The following is a 16,912-nucleotide window of genomic DNA, read 5'->3' on the forward strand; positions in this document are numbered from 1 at the left end:
TCACTAAGAAAAACAAAGTCTTTCACAATCTGTTCACTGACCAAAGAGAAAACAAACTGGTCCCTGACGTTCACGCTCCGGTTTTCCAGGTTCTGCTCCCAGGATCGAGGCTCTGCCGGAGGACATCAGCATTGAACCGGGAAAAGTCCTGACGGTAGCCTGTGCCTTCTCCGGTGACGCCAAACACATCGAGTGGTCCCGCGACGGCAAAACCATCGAGGTGACTGCCGGTGGACGCTTCCACATCGAGACCACGGAGGACCTGACCACCCTCATCATCACCGGGGTGAAAGAGGAAGACGCTGGAACCTACACCCTCAAACTGTCCAACGAGCTCGGCTCCGACACAGCGACAGTTCACATTAGCATTCGATCAGTGTAAAAAAAAACAAGATCCAAAGATCTAATCTTCCCCTTTTCTCTACTTCCTTGACTTATATTTATTAATTGAGCGAAATAATCGACTTGATAAAGATCTCAATTTCTGTTCTTGTAAATATGAACTATTTTTGTACCAAACTTGACATTAATTTATGCCAAACTAGACTTGAGTCTAACGTTGTTATAAAATGTGCCATATTGGATAACTATGACAGGATGTTTGATCCTTGTTTTTTCTGTGACATGTACATAATGTATATAGCCGAATTGAACGGTTATGGGAAATGTATGCATTGTTATTTATGACAATAATATGAACTGAAACAGAATGAAACTTAATGTGGTTCAACAGGAGAAAGTTTCCCAAGGAACGAATACCCTGTTGAACTGAGAAACTAAACTCTGTGCCTCAACGATACGTTGACGTGTTAAGTCGGCCTCGGCAGGTAGAGAGGCTCCCTGCCGACGTTTCCTCTAAGAGACTGAACGATGATGTTGCTGCAGAGCGAGAGCAGCAGCACGGTGACGAGAGCGTGAGGTCCTGACTGCTGTTTGCATTTACCCTCATGTAAGCAGGACGACTGGACCTCGTGCTCCGACTGATTATGTCATACCGCCATTTTCATGACATGCTCACAGTGCGAGCGGCCTGCACTCCCTGAGCACCAAGTTTCTTTTTTTTGTTTTGTGCTCTGCTTCTGGCAGACGACCGCTTGCTCGGGCTCCGCGGTCGTTCCACCAACCTGGCCAATCACTTGAGGCCATAGTCCGTCCGTTGCTCGTTTGCAGAGGCAGAGCTTCCTCTTGGAGGTCTGCAGTGTGTTTTTGTCTTAGTTTTTAGAAGTTCACCTGTGAGTCAAGCTGGGCCCCGCCAAGCAAACGTATTCAATATGTGTACATGTATACGTATATGTATACATGTACACATGTATGTATACATGCCGAAACAAACCTGCGAGTCGCCTGGCGGTTTGGTGTGATTGAAGTTAGAGTTGTAGCGTTGACTATTTTCGCAGCCTCCTTGAGTTTTTCTCCAGTTATTGATTTAATAAAGCATGATTATCAGCACTGCACCTCATCTCCTTGCTCCTCATTTGTCTCCTTCCTTGTTTATGCTTCTGTTGAAAATGTCAGAATTTGGTTTCGATGAACGATAAGCTTCATATTCAGTAACGTCTTCTGTTGAGTGTCCTGCACCATTTACATCACAGACAGAACATAGGTATATTTATACATATTGTACTTATATATATAATAATGATGCGCTGATTATATTAACAAATCGATGCACATTCTTAATTTTGACGCACACGACACTGATCTTCTGAAAAGTAGCAGAACATCAAATTCTCATCAAATTATGACTTGTTATTGTTAAATAACGACCGTTTTTCCCTAAAATTAAAACTTTATTCTCAAATCTCCCCCCAAAAAATTCCCTTTAGTAAATCTGTTATAATCCATTTTACCAAAGGAATAAATACAATATACTTAAATAACATTTTAATAAAATGGATTATGTTATTGAGGCTGAATTGTTTTTCACTGCTGTAGTTTGACATTTTTATTACATTTATTATGAGTTATAAGAGGTTTTATGACATATTATACTCTGACATGCTTTATAATTTACCAAACTATATATTGATGACATTATTTACAATGATATTAATATACGTTACCATAAGAGGGCGCTGCAGTTTGTTCCTGTGGCCTCAGGGTGGCAGTGCATCCTTAGAGCAGGGAGGCGTCTTTATCTACAGTGTGTGGTTGATATCAAATCAGTGGTTTTATTCTTTCAAGCTTTAGTCAGTCACACTTGGACACAATAAAGATAATTTTAAGAATAGTTTCTGTTTTTGACACCCATGAAATATGAAAAAGTGAATTCAGATCCATGTTCTGTTGTGACAGACGAGAAGCTTGAGAAGTTCAGCAGACGGACCAGAACCAGGTCAGTTTCTAACTGTTTGTTAATGAGTCATATCATTCATATCAGTCATGTGACAGTGACAGACACTGTCTGAGGGGCGAGGTCGATCAGTGGCTGAAAACTAAACTCAGATGTAAAAGGAGCAGGACGCCAGTAAAGGTCAGAGGTCACATGTTTGTGGATGATTACTGAATTAGAGCTGAAGACGAAGAGGATTTAAAACTGTTGTTTGTTGTTGTCTTCCTCCTGCGGTCGTTGTCATGGCGACATCCGACGGAGCCTCTAGGTTCCAGGTCGCTGGTCGTCGAGGGCGACCGCTGCCGCCTGCCAACACTGACCAGGCTGAGGTTGCTAAGCAACTGTTGTGCAGCTTTGTGTTATTGTGTTTTCTTTGTACGAGATGCTGCTCATGAACTTTTCTGCCTGAAACAAGAAGCAGCTTCATGTTTTTAATGTGATGAGTTTCAATAAGAAGCAATTTAATTTAATTTAATTTAATTTTCAGAATCAGACTGTTGTGGGTGAAACATCTGCTGTGACCGGTTGGTGAGAGACAGAACAGATGTATAACCGTTGCTTTAAGCTTAATCAGACTCATTCTTATGATTACAATAATAATACTGACACTAACAGATAAAATTACTTTGTTATTAATAATAATAATAGTTACAGATTTGGATCCTGCAGCTCCGGAGTCAGAGATCGATGAATCAGGAGAGAGAGGAAACACAGAGTTAGTGACTTGATGTAAATACAGAGAGAGAGAGATGCATGATGGGAGTTCTTCCAGCAGTCTCGGCCTCTAGCAGCGTCACTAAAGATGGTTCAGTTCCAACTAAAATTTTTATTCAAGAGGAAGTTTTAAGTCTAATCTTAAATGTAGAGATGTCGTCTGCCTCCTGGTTACAGAGGGGAGGAGCCTGACAGAGGGGAGGGGCCTGGTGGCTGAAGGTTCTACTTCCTGTTGTCCTCTCACAGACTCTAGAACCACAGTGATCTGTTGTGATAATATGAACTATGATCCGTCAGATATGATGGAGCCTGATTATTAATGTCTTTTTAGGTGAGGAGCAGGATTCTGAGAAAATATGATCTTCTAGTTCCTGTCAGAACTCGTGCTGCAGACAGGTGATGAGGTTCCTTCCGGTCCAGAATGTTGTGATGATACTAAACAGAGCGACCCAGAGGAGGAAGCATCTGCCAGATGTTGAGAACAAACCATGACATGAAGCGTGCGGCGTCCACAGAGACGCCGCCTGCAGTCCACATTAATACTGCAGCTGGACGAGACACCGTGTTCAGAAGTGGTGCCTGAAAAGTAGAGCACGGCCCCGAACAGTGAGTGTCTATCGGAGCAGCAGAACGACGTCCCTCAGTCACCGCTGGACAAACTGCAGCAGTTTACTGTCATTAATCTCATAAAGAAAACTAATGTGACACGTCCCGGTGATTAGAGGCGACAGCCTGCCGCCGCCTAACGAGGAGGAAATGAGTGAACAGTGTTTGTGACCGATGGAGTTTAAATCAATGTCACGAGGTTAAACTGAAGAAATGAACAGATTCACTGTTCATGTTTTCAAATAATAATAATAATAATAATAATAATGATACAGACACTCGTAATGAGATATTGTCAATTCAGATGAATGAAGTAGTTCTTCATGAACTGGAGAATTACAAATGGAAAAATATATTAAAAAAGCAGTTTATGAGTTTATTATGATTCTATTGAGTCGTTCGCTTTTAAGCTGCAGGATCAACAGTAGTGACCTTTTACTGCTACGTTTGATTTTCAGCATCTTTATTTAAAAAAGAAACAAAGTGAAAGCATCTTCGCAACTGTTGAATTTTGGTACAAAATGACGTCATTATCATCTTTCCTTATTTTAACTGTGATGTTCAGAAAGATGAAGCTCCTCTTCCTTTTTTTCATCCCTCCGTCCTGATCTGCGGACGTCAGAACAGTCAGAGGGAAAAACTCGTCAGAGAATTATATTAATTTAAATACAGTTATGGCGTCTGCTGCTGTCAGTGAACAGCGGGTCGTACAGTATCTGTAAATAAAATAGCCCCGCCCCCTCCCCTGTATTTACACTGTAAAACATCAACTCAAATCAACTGTAAACTGTCGCTGTTAAGAACCAATCAGGAAGAGAACGTCTGCAGCAGTGTTTCCAACAGTCTGTGGACGCCAGGCGTAACCGTAGCAACAGTGATGAGTTTAAAACTGAAACTTGTCAGTGTGGGCAGAGCCTCAGGAAACCCTGAATGAAACGAGGTTTGGTTTGAAATGTGAACGGATCAACTTTGGTTTAACTTTCTTCTTTCCACTGTTTCTGTTGATTCTCTGATGAAACAGAGTTTGTTTCGTTCTGACGTCAGTGAGTCTCTTTGTGTCGCCGCCACCTGGCGTCCGACGCTCCACTGTGTATCACACACACACACGGTCCGAGGCGTGTGTCTTCACATCAGTGTGCGTCGTTCGTGTGTCACGCCGAACCGAGGCTGTCGAAGCCGCAGAACTTCCATCTTTTCTCCAGAGTGGCGCCGACGCCGCTCAGCTCCTGCCTGAACACAGCAGGCAGACGGACCATGAGGCGCTCCAGCTCCGCCGCCGACACCTGAGAGACGACAACGGAAATATGTATCATCCGGTAACTTTAACTTATGTATTAGTTATTAATACAGAGGTTTACTACTGGATGTGGATGTTCTACCTTGGAGTCCAGTCTCTGGATGTACGACACCAGATACTCCAGGTTCGCTCCGAACGGATGAACGTGGAGGAAGGTCGAGATGATGCCTGCGATGAAGAAGGAAGGTCGTGAGAAACAGAGAACAGACAACAATTCAATCTGATCGGTGAACAAACGCTGCAGTGGATATTAATATAGATTTATTGATTTATTAGAGGAGAATAGAGTTGAATGTGATTTATCTATCAGCAGATACTTTGGACACTTTGTAGAAAATCAACTCTCGACCAACAGTGACGTCGCTTTGGTTTGAGAGCGGCCATTTTGAAGCCTCCTGTGTAGCATCTGGTCCAGAGCCATCTTGTTTGTTTTTTTTTACAAGAAGTGACCATATTTGGAGGAGCAGGGGGTGTGGCCTGACTGAGAGCTCGTGACCTATCGTCTTACCTTGAGTCTCAGTGTGTGTGAACTGTGATAACCTGCAGCAGAGCAGCTAATCTGCGTTGTCATAAACAAACGGACGAGAGTCTTCATGAAAACCTCTGGAGATGATGAATCCAGTCAGTTCCTGCAGGGGGGGGGGGTTCCCGGCACAGACAATATTGATTTCCTTGATCTCTGTCAGAGAGAGAAAGTGACCAAACGTTCCCGAATGCGCCCGTTCATCTGGAGACGCTCCACAATTTAACGGCCTTCACAGAATTTCTTGGAAATCTTTTTCAGATGTTTTTTGCACAGAGGAACTCCCTTCCCTCTGGTATCATCCTGCTCCACCTCTCAGTGAACCAGCAGATCCTCCTCTTCAACAACTGGGAGTCTCAGGCTGAAGCTCAATCTGGACAAGACCCAGATGCTCCTCCTCCCAGGGAAGACGTCTCCAACCAACAACCTCTCGTCACCATGGAGACTCTGTGGTGATGAAGCTGATGTGACTCAGGACGACCAGATGTTCTCCTTCAGATTCATCCTCCACAACATCAGGACGATTCGTCCGTTCCTCACAGAGAAGGCGACGCAGGTGTTGGTGCAGGTTCTTGTCTTCTCATGTCTTGACGACCGTGACTCCCTCCTAGCTGGTCTGTCCACATGTGACCTCCGACTCTGCAGCTCATCCGGAATGCAGTGGCCTGGTTGGTATTCAACTTGCCCAGGTTCTCCCACACTACACCGCTCCTCTGCACCTTGCATTGGCCTCATGAGCCTTTTACAGTGATTGTGTTCAGCAGATGACAAGACATCATCATCATCATCATATTTACCCAGAAGCAGAGCCTCTTTCTCTGAAGTGACTCCGCCCCTCACGATGACCTCACTCCTCCTGTCTCTGCCGAGGAAGATCGAAGGAACAAAACCGTTCAGCCTCTGTGAGGACACACAAACATACACTGTTACTACACACAAACACACACACTTACTACACACAAACACACACACTTACTACACACAAACATACACTGTTACTACACACAAACATACACTGTTACTACACACAAACACACACTGTTACTACACACAAACACACACACTTACTACACACAAACACACACACTTACTACACACAAACATACACTGTTACTACACACAAACATACACTGTTACTACACACAAACACACACTGTTACTACACACAAACACACACACTGTTACTACACACAAACATACACTGTTACTACACACAAACACACACTGTTACTACACACAAACACACACTTACTACACACAAACATACACTGTTACTACACACAAACACACACTGTTACTACACACAAACATACACTGTTAATACACACAAACACAAACACACACTGTTACTACACACAAACATACACTGTTACTATACACAAACACACACTGTTAATACACACAAACACATACTGTTACTACACACAAACACACACTGTTACTACACACAAACATACACTGTTAATACACACAAACACAAACAAACACCTCTTACTACACACAAACATACACTGTTAATACACACAAACACAAACAAACACCTCTTACTACACACAAACACACACTGTTAATACACACAAACACAAACAAACACCTCTTACTACACACAAACACACACTGTTAATACACACAGAGACAAACACACACTGTTAATACACACAAAGACAAACACACACTGTTAATACACACAAACACAAACAAACACCTCTTACTACACACAAACACACACTGTTACTACACACAAACAGTTCGTACCTTCTCGTGTGATTCTCCGTCGGCCTCTGGCGCCTCCACAGGACCGTTCAGCAGCTGCAGAGACACAGGAGAGAAATTCTTCTGGAGTTTATCGGCTTCTGTTCGAGGAGAAGGAACGTTTGTGATGCAGGAGAAGCTGACGGACGTGAAGACTACAACTCCCATCATACCCCACTGCTCGTGACAGAAGATATGAGCTTTGTCTCTGTGCAGGTTTATACACGACCTGGATTCGTGTTTCTGAGCTTTAATAAACCATGTTCCTCCTCCTCCTCCTCCCCCTGCTCCTCCTCCTCCTGCTCCTCCTCCTCCTCTTCCTCCTCCTCCTCCACCTCCCCTCCTCATCTTCCTCCTCCTGCTCCTCCTCCTCCTCCACCTCCCCTCCTCATCTTCCTCCTCCTGCTCCTCCTCCTCCTCCACCTCCCCTCCTGATCTTCCTCCTCCTCCTGCTCCTCCTCCTCCTCTTCCTCCTCCTCCACCTCCCCTCCTCATCTTCCTCCTCCTCCTCCTCTTCCTCCTCTAAACCCCCCCCCCCCCCCCCCCCCCCCCGACCTCTACCTGCAGGAGACTCGTCTATCGACGGACACATTGTCACACCAGATAAACAGATAAATAAAATTCGAGGTCAGTAATTGATTCAACCTTTTCTTCAGTTTTCTCATGTGAAGAGAAGATGAGTCGAGTGTGAACAAGAAACAATACGAATAGAATGGGAATAAAACAATCAACATAAATTTAAAGAAATGAAAGAGAAAAAAATATATATTTTTTTTCATCACGTCTACCTTTATATGCTTATTAAATCAGTGCAGGGCTGCGTTGATGTGTGTGTGTGTGTGTGTGTGTGTGTGTGTGTGTGTGTGTGTGTGTGTGTGTGTGTAACCTCAGACTGAGGCAGTTGGTCTGGAACCACATGTGTCAATGTTCAGTACTGATGAGTGAGCTGAGCTCAACAAATGATGAATGTTACAAAGTGAGACTGGTCGTCTATTACATCATCCGACCCGTGAATATTCGCCTGTGAATTTCACGTCTACTTGCATCATTGCATCATCTGTGTAAGTAATCTCTCTCCCTCCTGTTGTTGTGAACGCAGCGTGACAGCTTCCTCCCGGAGAACTCACCTGGTCTCGGAGGCTAAGCACCTCCCCCTGCAGGAGACGTTGCTCCTCCCTCGCCTGCTCCAGCTCGGCTTCTTTACTCGTCAGCTTCTCCTGCAGACTCACAAGTTGCTGGAAGACAAACAGACACACACGTGTTTTTATTATAGAACACAATCTTTGTGACTTGTAAAGACATCAGAGGTCAGAGCCGTTTCAGGGAGAGCGAAGAGGAGAGAGCGAATGAAACTGAGGAAACTGAGGAGCCTCATGCCGAGTTTTGCAAAACTGCATAAACATTTCTGCTGCTCCAAAAGTAGGCACCCCTGACGTCAGTGGATGTGGGAGGAGCCACTGACGTCAGTTGGTGTGGGAGGAGCCACTGATGTGTCTGGTAAAAACATGAATCTATGGAGGAACTGTGGTGGACATTGATTACTGATTGGCCGTTACAGCAGCCAATAGCAGCAGAGTGACAGTAACGATCAGCCGAACAGTGGTCGTCATGACGACAGGACTCCTCACCTCCACCTGAATGGGGGAGTGAGGACATGAGAAGAAGAGAAACTCACCTGCTGCATGTTGAGCATGTTCTGCTGCAGCAGCTGCACCTGAGCCTCTGCAGGGTGTGTGTGTGTCGGTGTGAGGTCGTCGTCGGGGCAACCGGCTCTGCTCTGCTCTTTCCTCAGGAGATCCACCTCGTTCCTGTACGAGTCCAACTGCCAACGCAGAGAGTCGTTCTCCTCCCGCAGAGACTGAGTCTGATCACACACTCCTGCAGGAGGAGAGGAGAGAGGAGGAGGAGGATGAGGAGAGGGGAGAGGAGGAGAGGAGAGGAGGATAGGAGGAGGAGGAGGAGAGGGGGAGGAGGAGAGGGGAGAGGAGGAGAGGAGGATAGGAGGAGGAGGAGGAGAGGGGGAGGAGGAGAGGGGAGAGGAGGAGAGGGGGATGAGGAGGAGAGGGGAGAGGAGGAGAGGGGGAGGAGGATGAGGAGAGGAGGAGGAGGAGGAGAGGGGGAGGAGGAGAGGGGAGAGGAGGAGAGGGGGAGAGGGGGAGGAGGAGAAGAGGGGAATGAAGAGGAGGAGGAGGAGGAGGAGAGGGGGAGGAGGAGAGGGGAGAGGGAGAGGGGGAGGAGGAGGAGGAGAGGAGGAGGAGGAGGAGAGGGGGAGGAGGAGAGGGGAGAGGAGGAGAGGGGGAGGAGGAGGAGGAGGAGAAGAGGGGAATGAAGAGGAGGAGGAGGAGGAGGAGAGGGGGAGGAGGAGGAGGAGGACTATCAGATTTCTATTGAATCATCTCAGGAAGAAGAAGAGTCGAAGCTGGTTGCTTAGTAACAGAAACTCCTCTGAAGGAGGAACATCGACGATGACGAGGAGGAACTGTTTCTGACAGGAAGTGCTAGCGACGCTTTGACTGATAAGAACCAATCAGAAGAGAATGTAGGCGTCTGCCGGAGTTTTCACACGTATCCACACGCCAGGCGTAACCATAGCAACAGAGATGAGTTTTAAAACTGAAACATATTATTGTGGATGAAGCCTCAGAGACTAAGACACAAACATGTTCTCACCTTCAAAGAAAAGTTAAATATGAAACACAAACCAGAGAAATAAACGTTGGTACCGTTTTCCTGCGTTCGCAGCTTCTTACACGGATTCTCGTCCAGGTCGTCGTCCGACATCTCCATCTCCTCCTCTCGCCTGATGCCCATGATCTCTTCACTGTGAGCGACTCTCAGCTCCTGGAACATCAGCAACACACTTTGTTTCACCAACAACAGAGTTTCCTGCTGTTCAGTGAAAATACACCTGCTGGTTTCCTGATTATTACGTTTCTCTGTTGTTCACATTACGTTTCCTCGACAACTTCCTTCTGTTCTCACTGTAGATGACACATCATTCATCGTCTCTTCATCTGTCGCCACAGCTCCAACAGGAAGCAGCGCCGCTGCCTCAGACACTTACCGGACAGAGGGCGTGACGGAGGTGGCGTCCTGAGCTCCGCCCACTCTCTTACCTCCTCACACATTCTAAGCGGTGACGGTTTATCTGACTGACTTTGACCATCGAACACAAAACCAACAGATAAACAAGTAGGTTGAGACCAGTGTGTCGTTGCTGCTTCGCCCACAGCTTCCTGCTGCTCGTACTCGTTATCTAGATCCGGCTCCGCATGAATCATCCATCAGAAACTTAACCCTGGACATCACTGTTGCCATGGCAGCCCCTGACACTGAGACGAGGCGTCAGATCTGAGCTGCAAGGACGAGGAAGTCGGAGTGAGGCTGAAGCATCCAGAGAAACCAGAAGAAGAAGGGCAGCGAACACAACAGACGCTTCAAGGCCGTCTGTCACCTGTCTGTGATCTGTCTGTCACCTGTCTGTGATCTGTCTGTCACCTGTCTGTGATCTGTCTGTGATCTGTCTGTCACCTGTCTGTGATCTGTCTGTCACCTGTCTGTCACCTGTCTGTGATCTGTCTGTCACCTGTCTGTGATCTGTCTGTGATCTGTCTGTGATCTGTCTGTCACCTGTCTGTGATCTGTCTGTCACCTGTCTGTCACCTGTCTGTGATCTGTCTGTGATCTGTCTGTGATCTGTCTGTGATCTGTCTGTCACCTGTCTGTGATCTGTCTGTCACCTGTCTGTGATCTGTCTGTGATCTATCTGTGATCTGTCTGTGATCTGTCTGTGATATGTCTGTGATCTGTCTGTGATCTGTCTGTCACCTGTCTGTGATCTGTCTGTGACCTGACTGTCACCTGTCTGTGATCTGTCTGTCCCCTGTCTGTGACCTGTCTGTCACCTGTCTGTGATCCGTCTGTGATCTGTCTGTCACCTCTCTGTCACTTGTCCGTCACCTGTCTGTGATCTGTCTGTGATCTGTCTGTCATCTGTCCGTCACTTGTCCGTCACCTGTCTGTGATCTGTCTGTGATCTGTCTGTGATCTGTCTGTCACCTGTCTGTCACCTGTCTCCTGGGGACAGCAGAGATAAAGCAGTGGTCGGGGGGCGGAGACAACAGAAAAAGGTGTACCAACCTCACACTGCTTGCGCCAAATGTCTATGTTCTTGCGCTGGGCTTTTGAGAAATGGTCCCATGCCTTTTGCCTGGTGGCGGCGGTGAAAACGGCGTTGATCTGCTCGACTTTGAGGTGAACAGGGAGGGGGAGGGGGGAGGAGGAGGAGAGGTCAAGACAAAACAAGCCTTTATGTAGCGTCGTAGCCCTGACGCAGCTCTACAGCAGACAGAGGAGAGACCACAGGCAGCAGACGCACATCATCATCGCCTCAGGTCAGAATCCACACACTCGGTTTATTGTCTGAGCTGTAACTTCTCTACTTTCTGTTTCACATCACTGTCAATGCTCCACGTTATGGTTCGCTCACAAATATTTTACACGATTAGATTAATCTCGACCGATTAAACCCCCTAACTTAAGCGAAACATCTGCACGTCGCGACGTCACGAGAGCCAATTAGTGTTGAGATTCTTCCGAAGTCGCTGATGTCCAGCCCCTCAGCACTGCAACGCAAAAACAAGTTACACTATGTTGTAATATTTTCTACCTCATCGCTTGTTGCCTTGACTCGTCCTGATGCTGTCAGTGAAGTTCCCTGGCGTGGGATTAATAAAGTCCTATCTAACCTTATCTTATTATTATTTTATTTCACTGAGAACGTTCCGTTTATTTTCTGTAGCGTCAGTATAAAGTTCTGTGCAACTTCTGATGAAGAACATACCAGTTTTTTTGATCTGGTGACAGCTGAATATTGTTTTTTGCTGCTTTGACAAGAAGCTGCTATTCAAGTTTTCAGTCTGTTGATATGAAAATGTTGTTGGTCTTTCAAATGAATACGATACTGCTGCTCTGCATCTAATGACGTCATTACCCAGACTTTTTTTCAGCGCTCCAACTCTGACTGACGTCCAGCGTCCCTGCCAATCACTCATGTTTTTTACTGATTTAATCTTCTGACAAAGTAAAATATAAAGAAATGCTAAATTCAACATTTAGGGTAAAAAATGTACTGCCTGTAATGTCTCTGTAAGTTATTTATGACTTGGGGGGCGCTTTTCTATCTGCCCCACCCACAACTCACAATACATTCTGACAACTGACCTGAAACCTGCACATCACTAGTCACTGAGAAACGGAACAGACAGAAAGGTGAACAGTGACAGTGAGAAACCCTCAAACAGGTTTGTATGACATTGACAAATGAGTATCGAGATTATTCGCTTGTTTGACTGTATTTATAGTAAAGAAAAACATTTTAACTGTCTGACGCAGTGATGTTTTTTTGCTGCTGGTGGTTGTACTTGATGTTTCCTGAGCAGATGATGACACAGTGACTGTTTGGGAAGTTCTGCTTTGAAAAATGCCCCAAATGTCTACGACAAATTTTATCTGGAGAATAAATGGAGCAAATGCTGTGATCATAAATCACAGACACTGAAACTTTTACTGAAATTATCAAATATTCAAAATAAACATATTAACTTTGATGTGGTGCGGATGCACATGAACAGTATAAAAGAAGATTAAAATAGAGTAATAATCAGTGAGCGCTTGAAGAGAAACACTGTGAATAACAAATATCTAATTTAGAGAAAATACAGTTTGTTTTAATTTAAAGTAACAAAGTTTATTTCACCCTGGTGTATTTCCTGTAAATGTGACTCATGACTTTGCACCGATCACCTCGGAGACCCGGACTCGTACGTTGGGATGAAAAGCGCAGCCTCTGACAGCTGCCAAACAAACCCATCGTCGCCTCTGAGGTGCACCTTAAGTTGACAACATCTGGAACAGACTACTGAACCACTGGGATACACATCTTACATGGACCTACAGGGATCTACAATCTCCAGGGATCTACATCCTACAGGAACTCATATCCTCCAAGGATCTACAATCTCCAGGTAGCTACATCCTACAGGGATCTACATCCTCCAGTCATCTACATCCTACAGGGATCTACATCCTACAGGGATCTACATCCTACAGGGTTCTACATCCTTCAGGCATCTACATACTACAGGGATCTACATCCTCCAGTCATCCACATCCTACAGGGATCTACATCCTACAGGGATCTACATCCTCCAGTCATCTACATCCTACAGGGATCTACATCCTACAGGGTTCTACATCTTTCAGGCATCTACATCCTACAGGGATCTACATCCTACAGGGATCTACACCCTCCAGTCATCTACACCCTCCAGTCATCTACATCCTACAGGGATCTACATTCTACAGGGTTCTACATCTTTCAGGCATCTACATCCTACAGGGATCTACATCCTACAGGGAACTACAATCTCCAGGGATCTACATCTTCCAGTCATCTACATCCTACAGGGATCTTCATCCTACAGGATTCTACATCCTTCAGGCATCTACATACTACAGGGATCTACAATCTCCAGGGATCTACATCCTCCAGTTATCTACATCCTCCAGTCATCTACATACTACAGGGATCTACATCCTACAGGGATATACATCCTACAGGGTTCTACATCCTTAAGGCATCTACATACTACAGGGATCTACGTCCTCCAGTCATCTACATCCTACAAGGATCTACATCCTACAGGGAACTACAATCTCCAGGGATATACATCCTCCAGTCATCTACATACTACAGGGATCTACATCCTACAGGGATCTACATCCTACAGGGAACTACAATCTCCAGGGATCTACATCCTCCAGTCATCTACATACTACAGGGATCTACATCCTACAGGGAACTACATCCTACAGGGATCTACATCCTACAGGGATCTACATCCTACAGGGATCTACATCCTTCAGGCATCTACATACTACAGGGATCTACATCCTCCAGTCATCCACATCCTACAGGGATCTACATCCTACAGGGATCTACATCCTCCAGTCATCTACATCCTACAGGGATCTACATCCTACAGGGTTCTACATCTTTCAGGCATCTACATCCTACAGGGATCTACATCCTACAGGGATCTACACCCTCCAGTCATCTACACCCTCCAGTCATCTACATCCTACAGGGATCTACATTCTACAGGGTTCTACATCTTTCAGGCATCTACATCCTACAGGGATCTACATCCTACAGGGAACTACAATCTCCAGGGATCTACATCTTCCAGTCATCTACATCCTACAGGGATCTTCATCCTACAGGATTCTAGATTCTTCAGGCATCTACATACTACAGGGATCTACAATCTCCAGGGATCTACATCCTCCAGTTATCTACATCCTCCAGTCATCTACATACTACAGGGATCTACATCCTACAGGGATATACATCCTACAGGGTTCTACATCCTTAAGGCATCTACATACTACAGGGATCTACGTCCTCCAGTCATCTACATCCTACAAGGATCTACATCCTACAGGGAACTACAATCTCCAGGGATCTACATCCTCCAGTCATCTACATACTACAGGGATCTACATCCTACAGGGATCTACATCCTACAGGGAACTACAATCTCCAGGGATCTACATCCTCCAGTCATCTACATACTACAGGGATCTACATCCTACAGGGAACTACATCCTCGTTGTTCAAACAAACAACAACAACTGGAATCTCTATACAATGCAGCCTGTAGGTTGGTATTGTAGGAATTCTATTTCCCAGACGTCTTAAAGTGTAACCCGGAGTCGAGTTTTTCAAATGAAACTTTTCTGAAGTTGCAGGAGGCTCCCGCTGCTTGACACTGCCCGCAGAATCAGTGACCACGTTTACAGGAAATGACATGATTGTTCCAGGCAGACGGACACCATCTAGAGTGATGAGCCGGTCTCTCTAATGACCGCTGCTCTGTACTTACATCACTCGCAGCTTCTCTTCGCTAAGGACTGACAAAGGCAACATTTACCCAGAATGATGAAGACAGCCATTCTTAGACTTTCAGAGGTCGGATGTAGTTAATTTGTGTGAATGATGCAGTCAAACATTCTGTGTTCAAATGCTGCCTTTCACTCGCATCACTCGTTTTATCCTAGATGACTTTTTACTTTTTACAAACCTGAAGAAACATAAATCCAGCTGTTTGAGACCACATCTGCCTGCTTCTTACTGTTCCCAGGACTTTAACTGACGGAGACATTATGAGGACAAACAGACAGTAACAGCACAAAACTTACCCGCCGCAGCTCTGAGCTCCGACAGCTTCGTCACATGATGAAACAGTGAACTGATCCAAACGTCCTGTTTATTCTGAAGCAACTGCTGCGTTTAACATCTGCATTATGTCCCATTAAACCTGGTGTCAGAAAATATCTTGTCCTGGTCTAAATAATTCAATTCAATTCAATTCAATTTTATTTGTATAGCGCCATATCACAACATACATTGTCTCAAGGCACTTTACATAGTGAGGTCAATATTACAATATTACAGGGAAAACCCAACAAATCCCACAATGAGCAAAGCACTTGGCGACGGTGGAGAGAAAAAAAAACCTTTTAACAGGAAGAAATCTCTGACAGAACCAGACTCAGTTGTGTCTCGACCGGTTGGGGTGAGGACAGAAATGAGGAGAGAAGAGAGAGAGAGGACAGTTGTACAACAATTATGTTGTTGTTATTATTAGTGATGATATTAATATGTTGTATTTTTTTAACCCTTTACCAGAGTTCTACCATTTCTATCATCATCTATCAGGGTTCTATTTACTGTTCAGTTTGCTCTGTGCCAGACAACAGTCCCTGAATATCACACAGAGAAACATCATAAAGTGAATGATAATGATTGGTTCTAAACGAGGGAATAGAAAGTGTTGACCCATCCAACCTACTCCTAACACGGACTGTCGCTCTTCACGCTGCATCACCTGACTTCCTCCTCTGCTCCTGTCACCATCACTGACCACAGGTCGTAATACGCTGCTGCTCATTTGTCTCAGGAAGAAGATCTGTGTTACACAGCAGTGTGTGTGTGAATGTGTGTGTGTGTGTGTGTGTGTCTGTGTGTGTTTGTCAGCATTTCCTGAAAAGGTCAGAGCGCCATCACTCCACTGAGCCTGCGCGACTGACCTGATCACCACATCACAGTGAGATGAGATGATGGAGTTGAGGGTGGTGAGACGGATGGGAGGGTGTTGTCATGGAGACCAGGCCGAGATCCTCGCAGAGTAAATGACTTCCATGGAGGGAGGATTTAAAATGGCTTCACCTCCAGGAACAGAGGCTGCACTGTGTAAACCAAACTATTATCCAATCACAGCTCACGTGTCAGTTGATTAGCTACGACAACTGATGCAGTGAAACTGGATTCTACAAAGTCCAAGTGAAACTGACATTTGTTAAAAAATATAAATTTATTCAATATCCTTTTTATACATTTGAAACCATGAGAATTCAAGAACGGTCTCACCTCTTGTGTTTGGATGTAGGTGTGGTTGTGTTTTACAACCTTTAACAAACACAAATCTACCAGTTTGAAGTCATTAATGGTTCAGATTTCATCACAGCTGCTGATCGATCTTAGGTTTTGTCACTTTGGTTCAAATCCTTCATGGAAAACTGATCAGTGATCAGTGAGCGTAGGTCAGGAGATAAACTGATCAGT

The 16,912-nt window shown here is 45.2% G+C and overlaps 2 protein-coding genes across 20 annotated transcripts in view; one reads left to right on the plus strand and one right to left on the minus strand.

The window, feature by feature from the left end:
• ttn.2 (titin, tandem duplicate 2) overlaps nucleotides 1-1,454 on the plus strand; it is a 188,528-nt gene extending 187,074 nt beyond the window's left edge. For all 11 annotated transcript variants that reach the window (XM_047337112.1, XM_047337113.1, XM_047337114.1 and 8 more), the window contains one exon: nucleotides 90-1,454. In XM_047337112.1, coding sequence (XP_047193068.1) covers nucleotides 90-382 — 293 coding nt within the window. In that variant the 3' untranslated portion in view covers nucleotides 383-1,454. The remainder of the gene's footprint in view (nucleotides 1-89) is intronic.
• Nucleotides 1,455-4,094: 2,640 nt separating this feature from the next.
• The window catches only part of enox1 (ecto-NOX disulfide-thiol exchanger 1), a 35,513-nt gene continuing 22,695 nt past the window's right edge, over nucleotides 4,095-16,912 (minus strand). For 6 of the 9 annotated variants that reach the window (XM_047337364.1, XM_047337361.1, XM_047337358.1 and 3 more), the window contains 8 exons: nucleotides 11,365-11,471; nucleotides 9,927-10,065; nucleotides 8,900-9,102; nucleotides 8,352-8,459; nucleotides 7,228-7,305; nucleotides 6,270-6,372; nucleotides 5,032-5,117; nucleotides 4,095-4,935 (listed from right to left, as the gene is read on the minus strand). In XM_047337364.1, coding sequence (XP_047193320.1) covers nucleotides 4,804-4,935; nucleotides 5,032-5,117; nucleotides 6,270-6,372; nucleotides 7,228-7,305; nucleotides 8,352-8,459; nucleotides 8,900-9,102; nucleotides 9,927-10,065; nucleotides 11,365-11,471 — 956 coding nt within the window. In that variant the 3' untranslated portion in view covers nucleotides 4,095-4,803. The remainder of the gene's footprint in view (nucleotides 4,936-5,031; nucleotides 5,118-6,269; nucleotides 6,373-7,227; nucleotides 7,306-8,351; nucleotides 8,460-8,899; nucleotides 9,103-9,926; nucleotides 10,066-11,364; nucleotides 11,472-16,912) is intronic. The other 3 variants (XM_035651245.2, XM_047337359.1, XM_047337360.1) reach the window with 3 other exon arrangements.

The sequence above is a fragment of the Scophthalmus maximus genome, chromosome 14, assembly GCF_022379125.1.
Source record: "Scophthalmus maximus strain ysfricsl-2021 chromosome 14, ASM2237912v1, whole genome shotgun sequence".
In the NCBI taxonomy this organism is placed as follows: Eukaryota; Metazoa; Chordata; class Actinopteri; order Pleuronectiformes; family Scophthalmidae; genus Scophthalmus; species Scophthalmus maximus.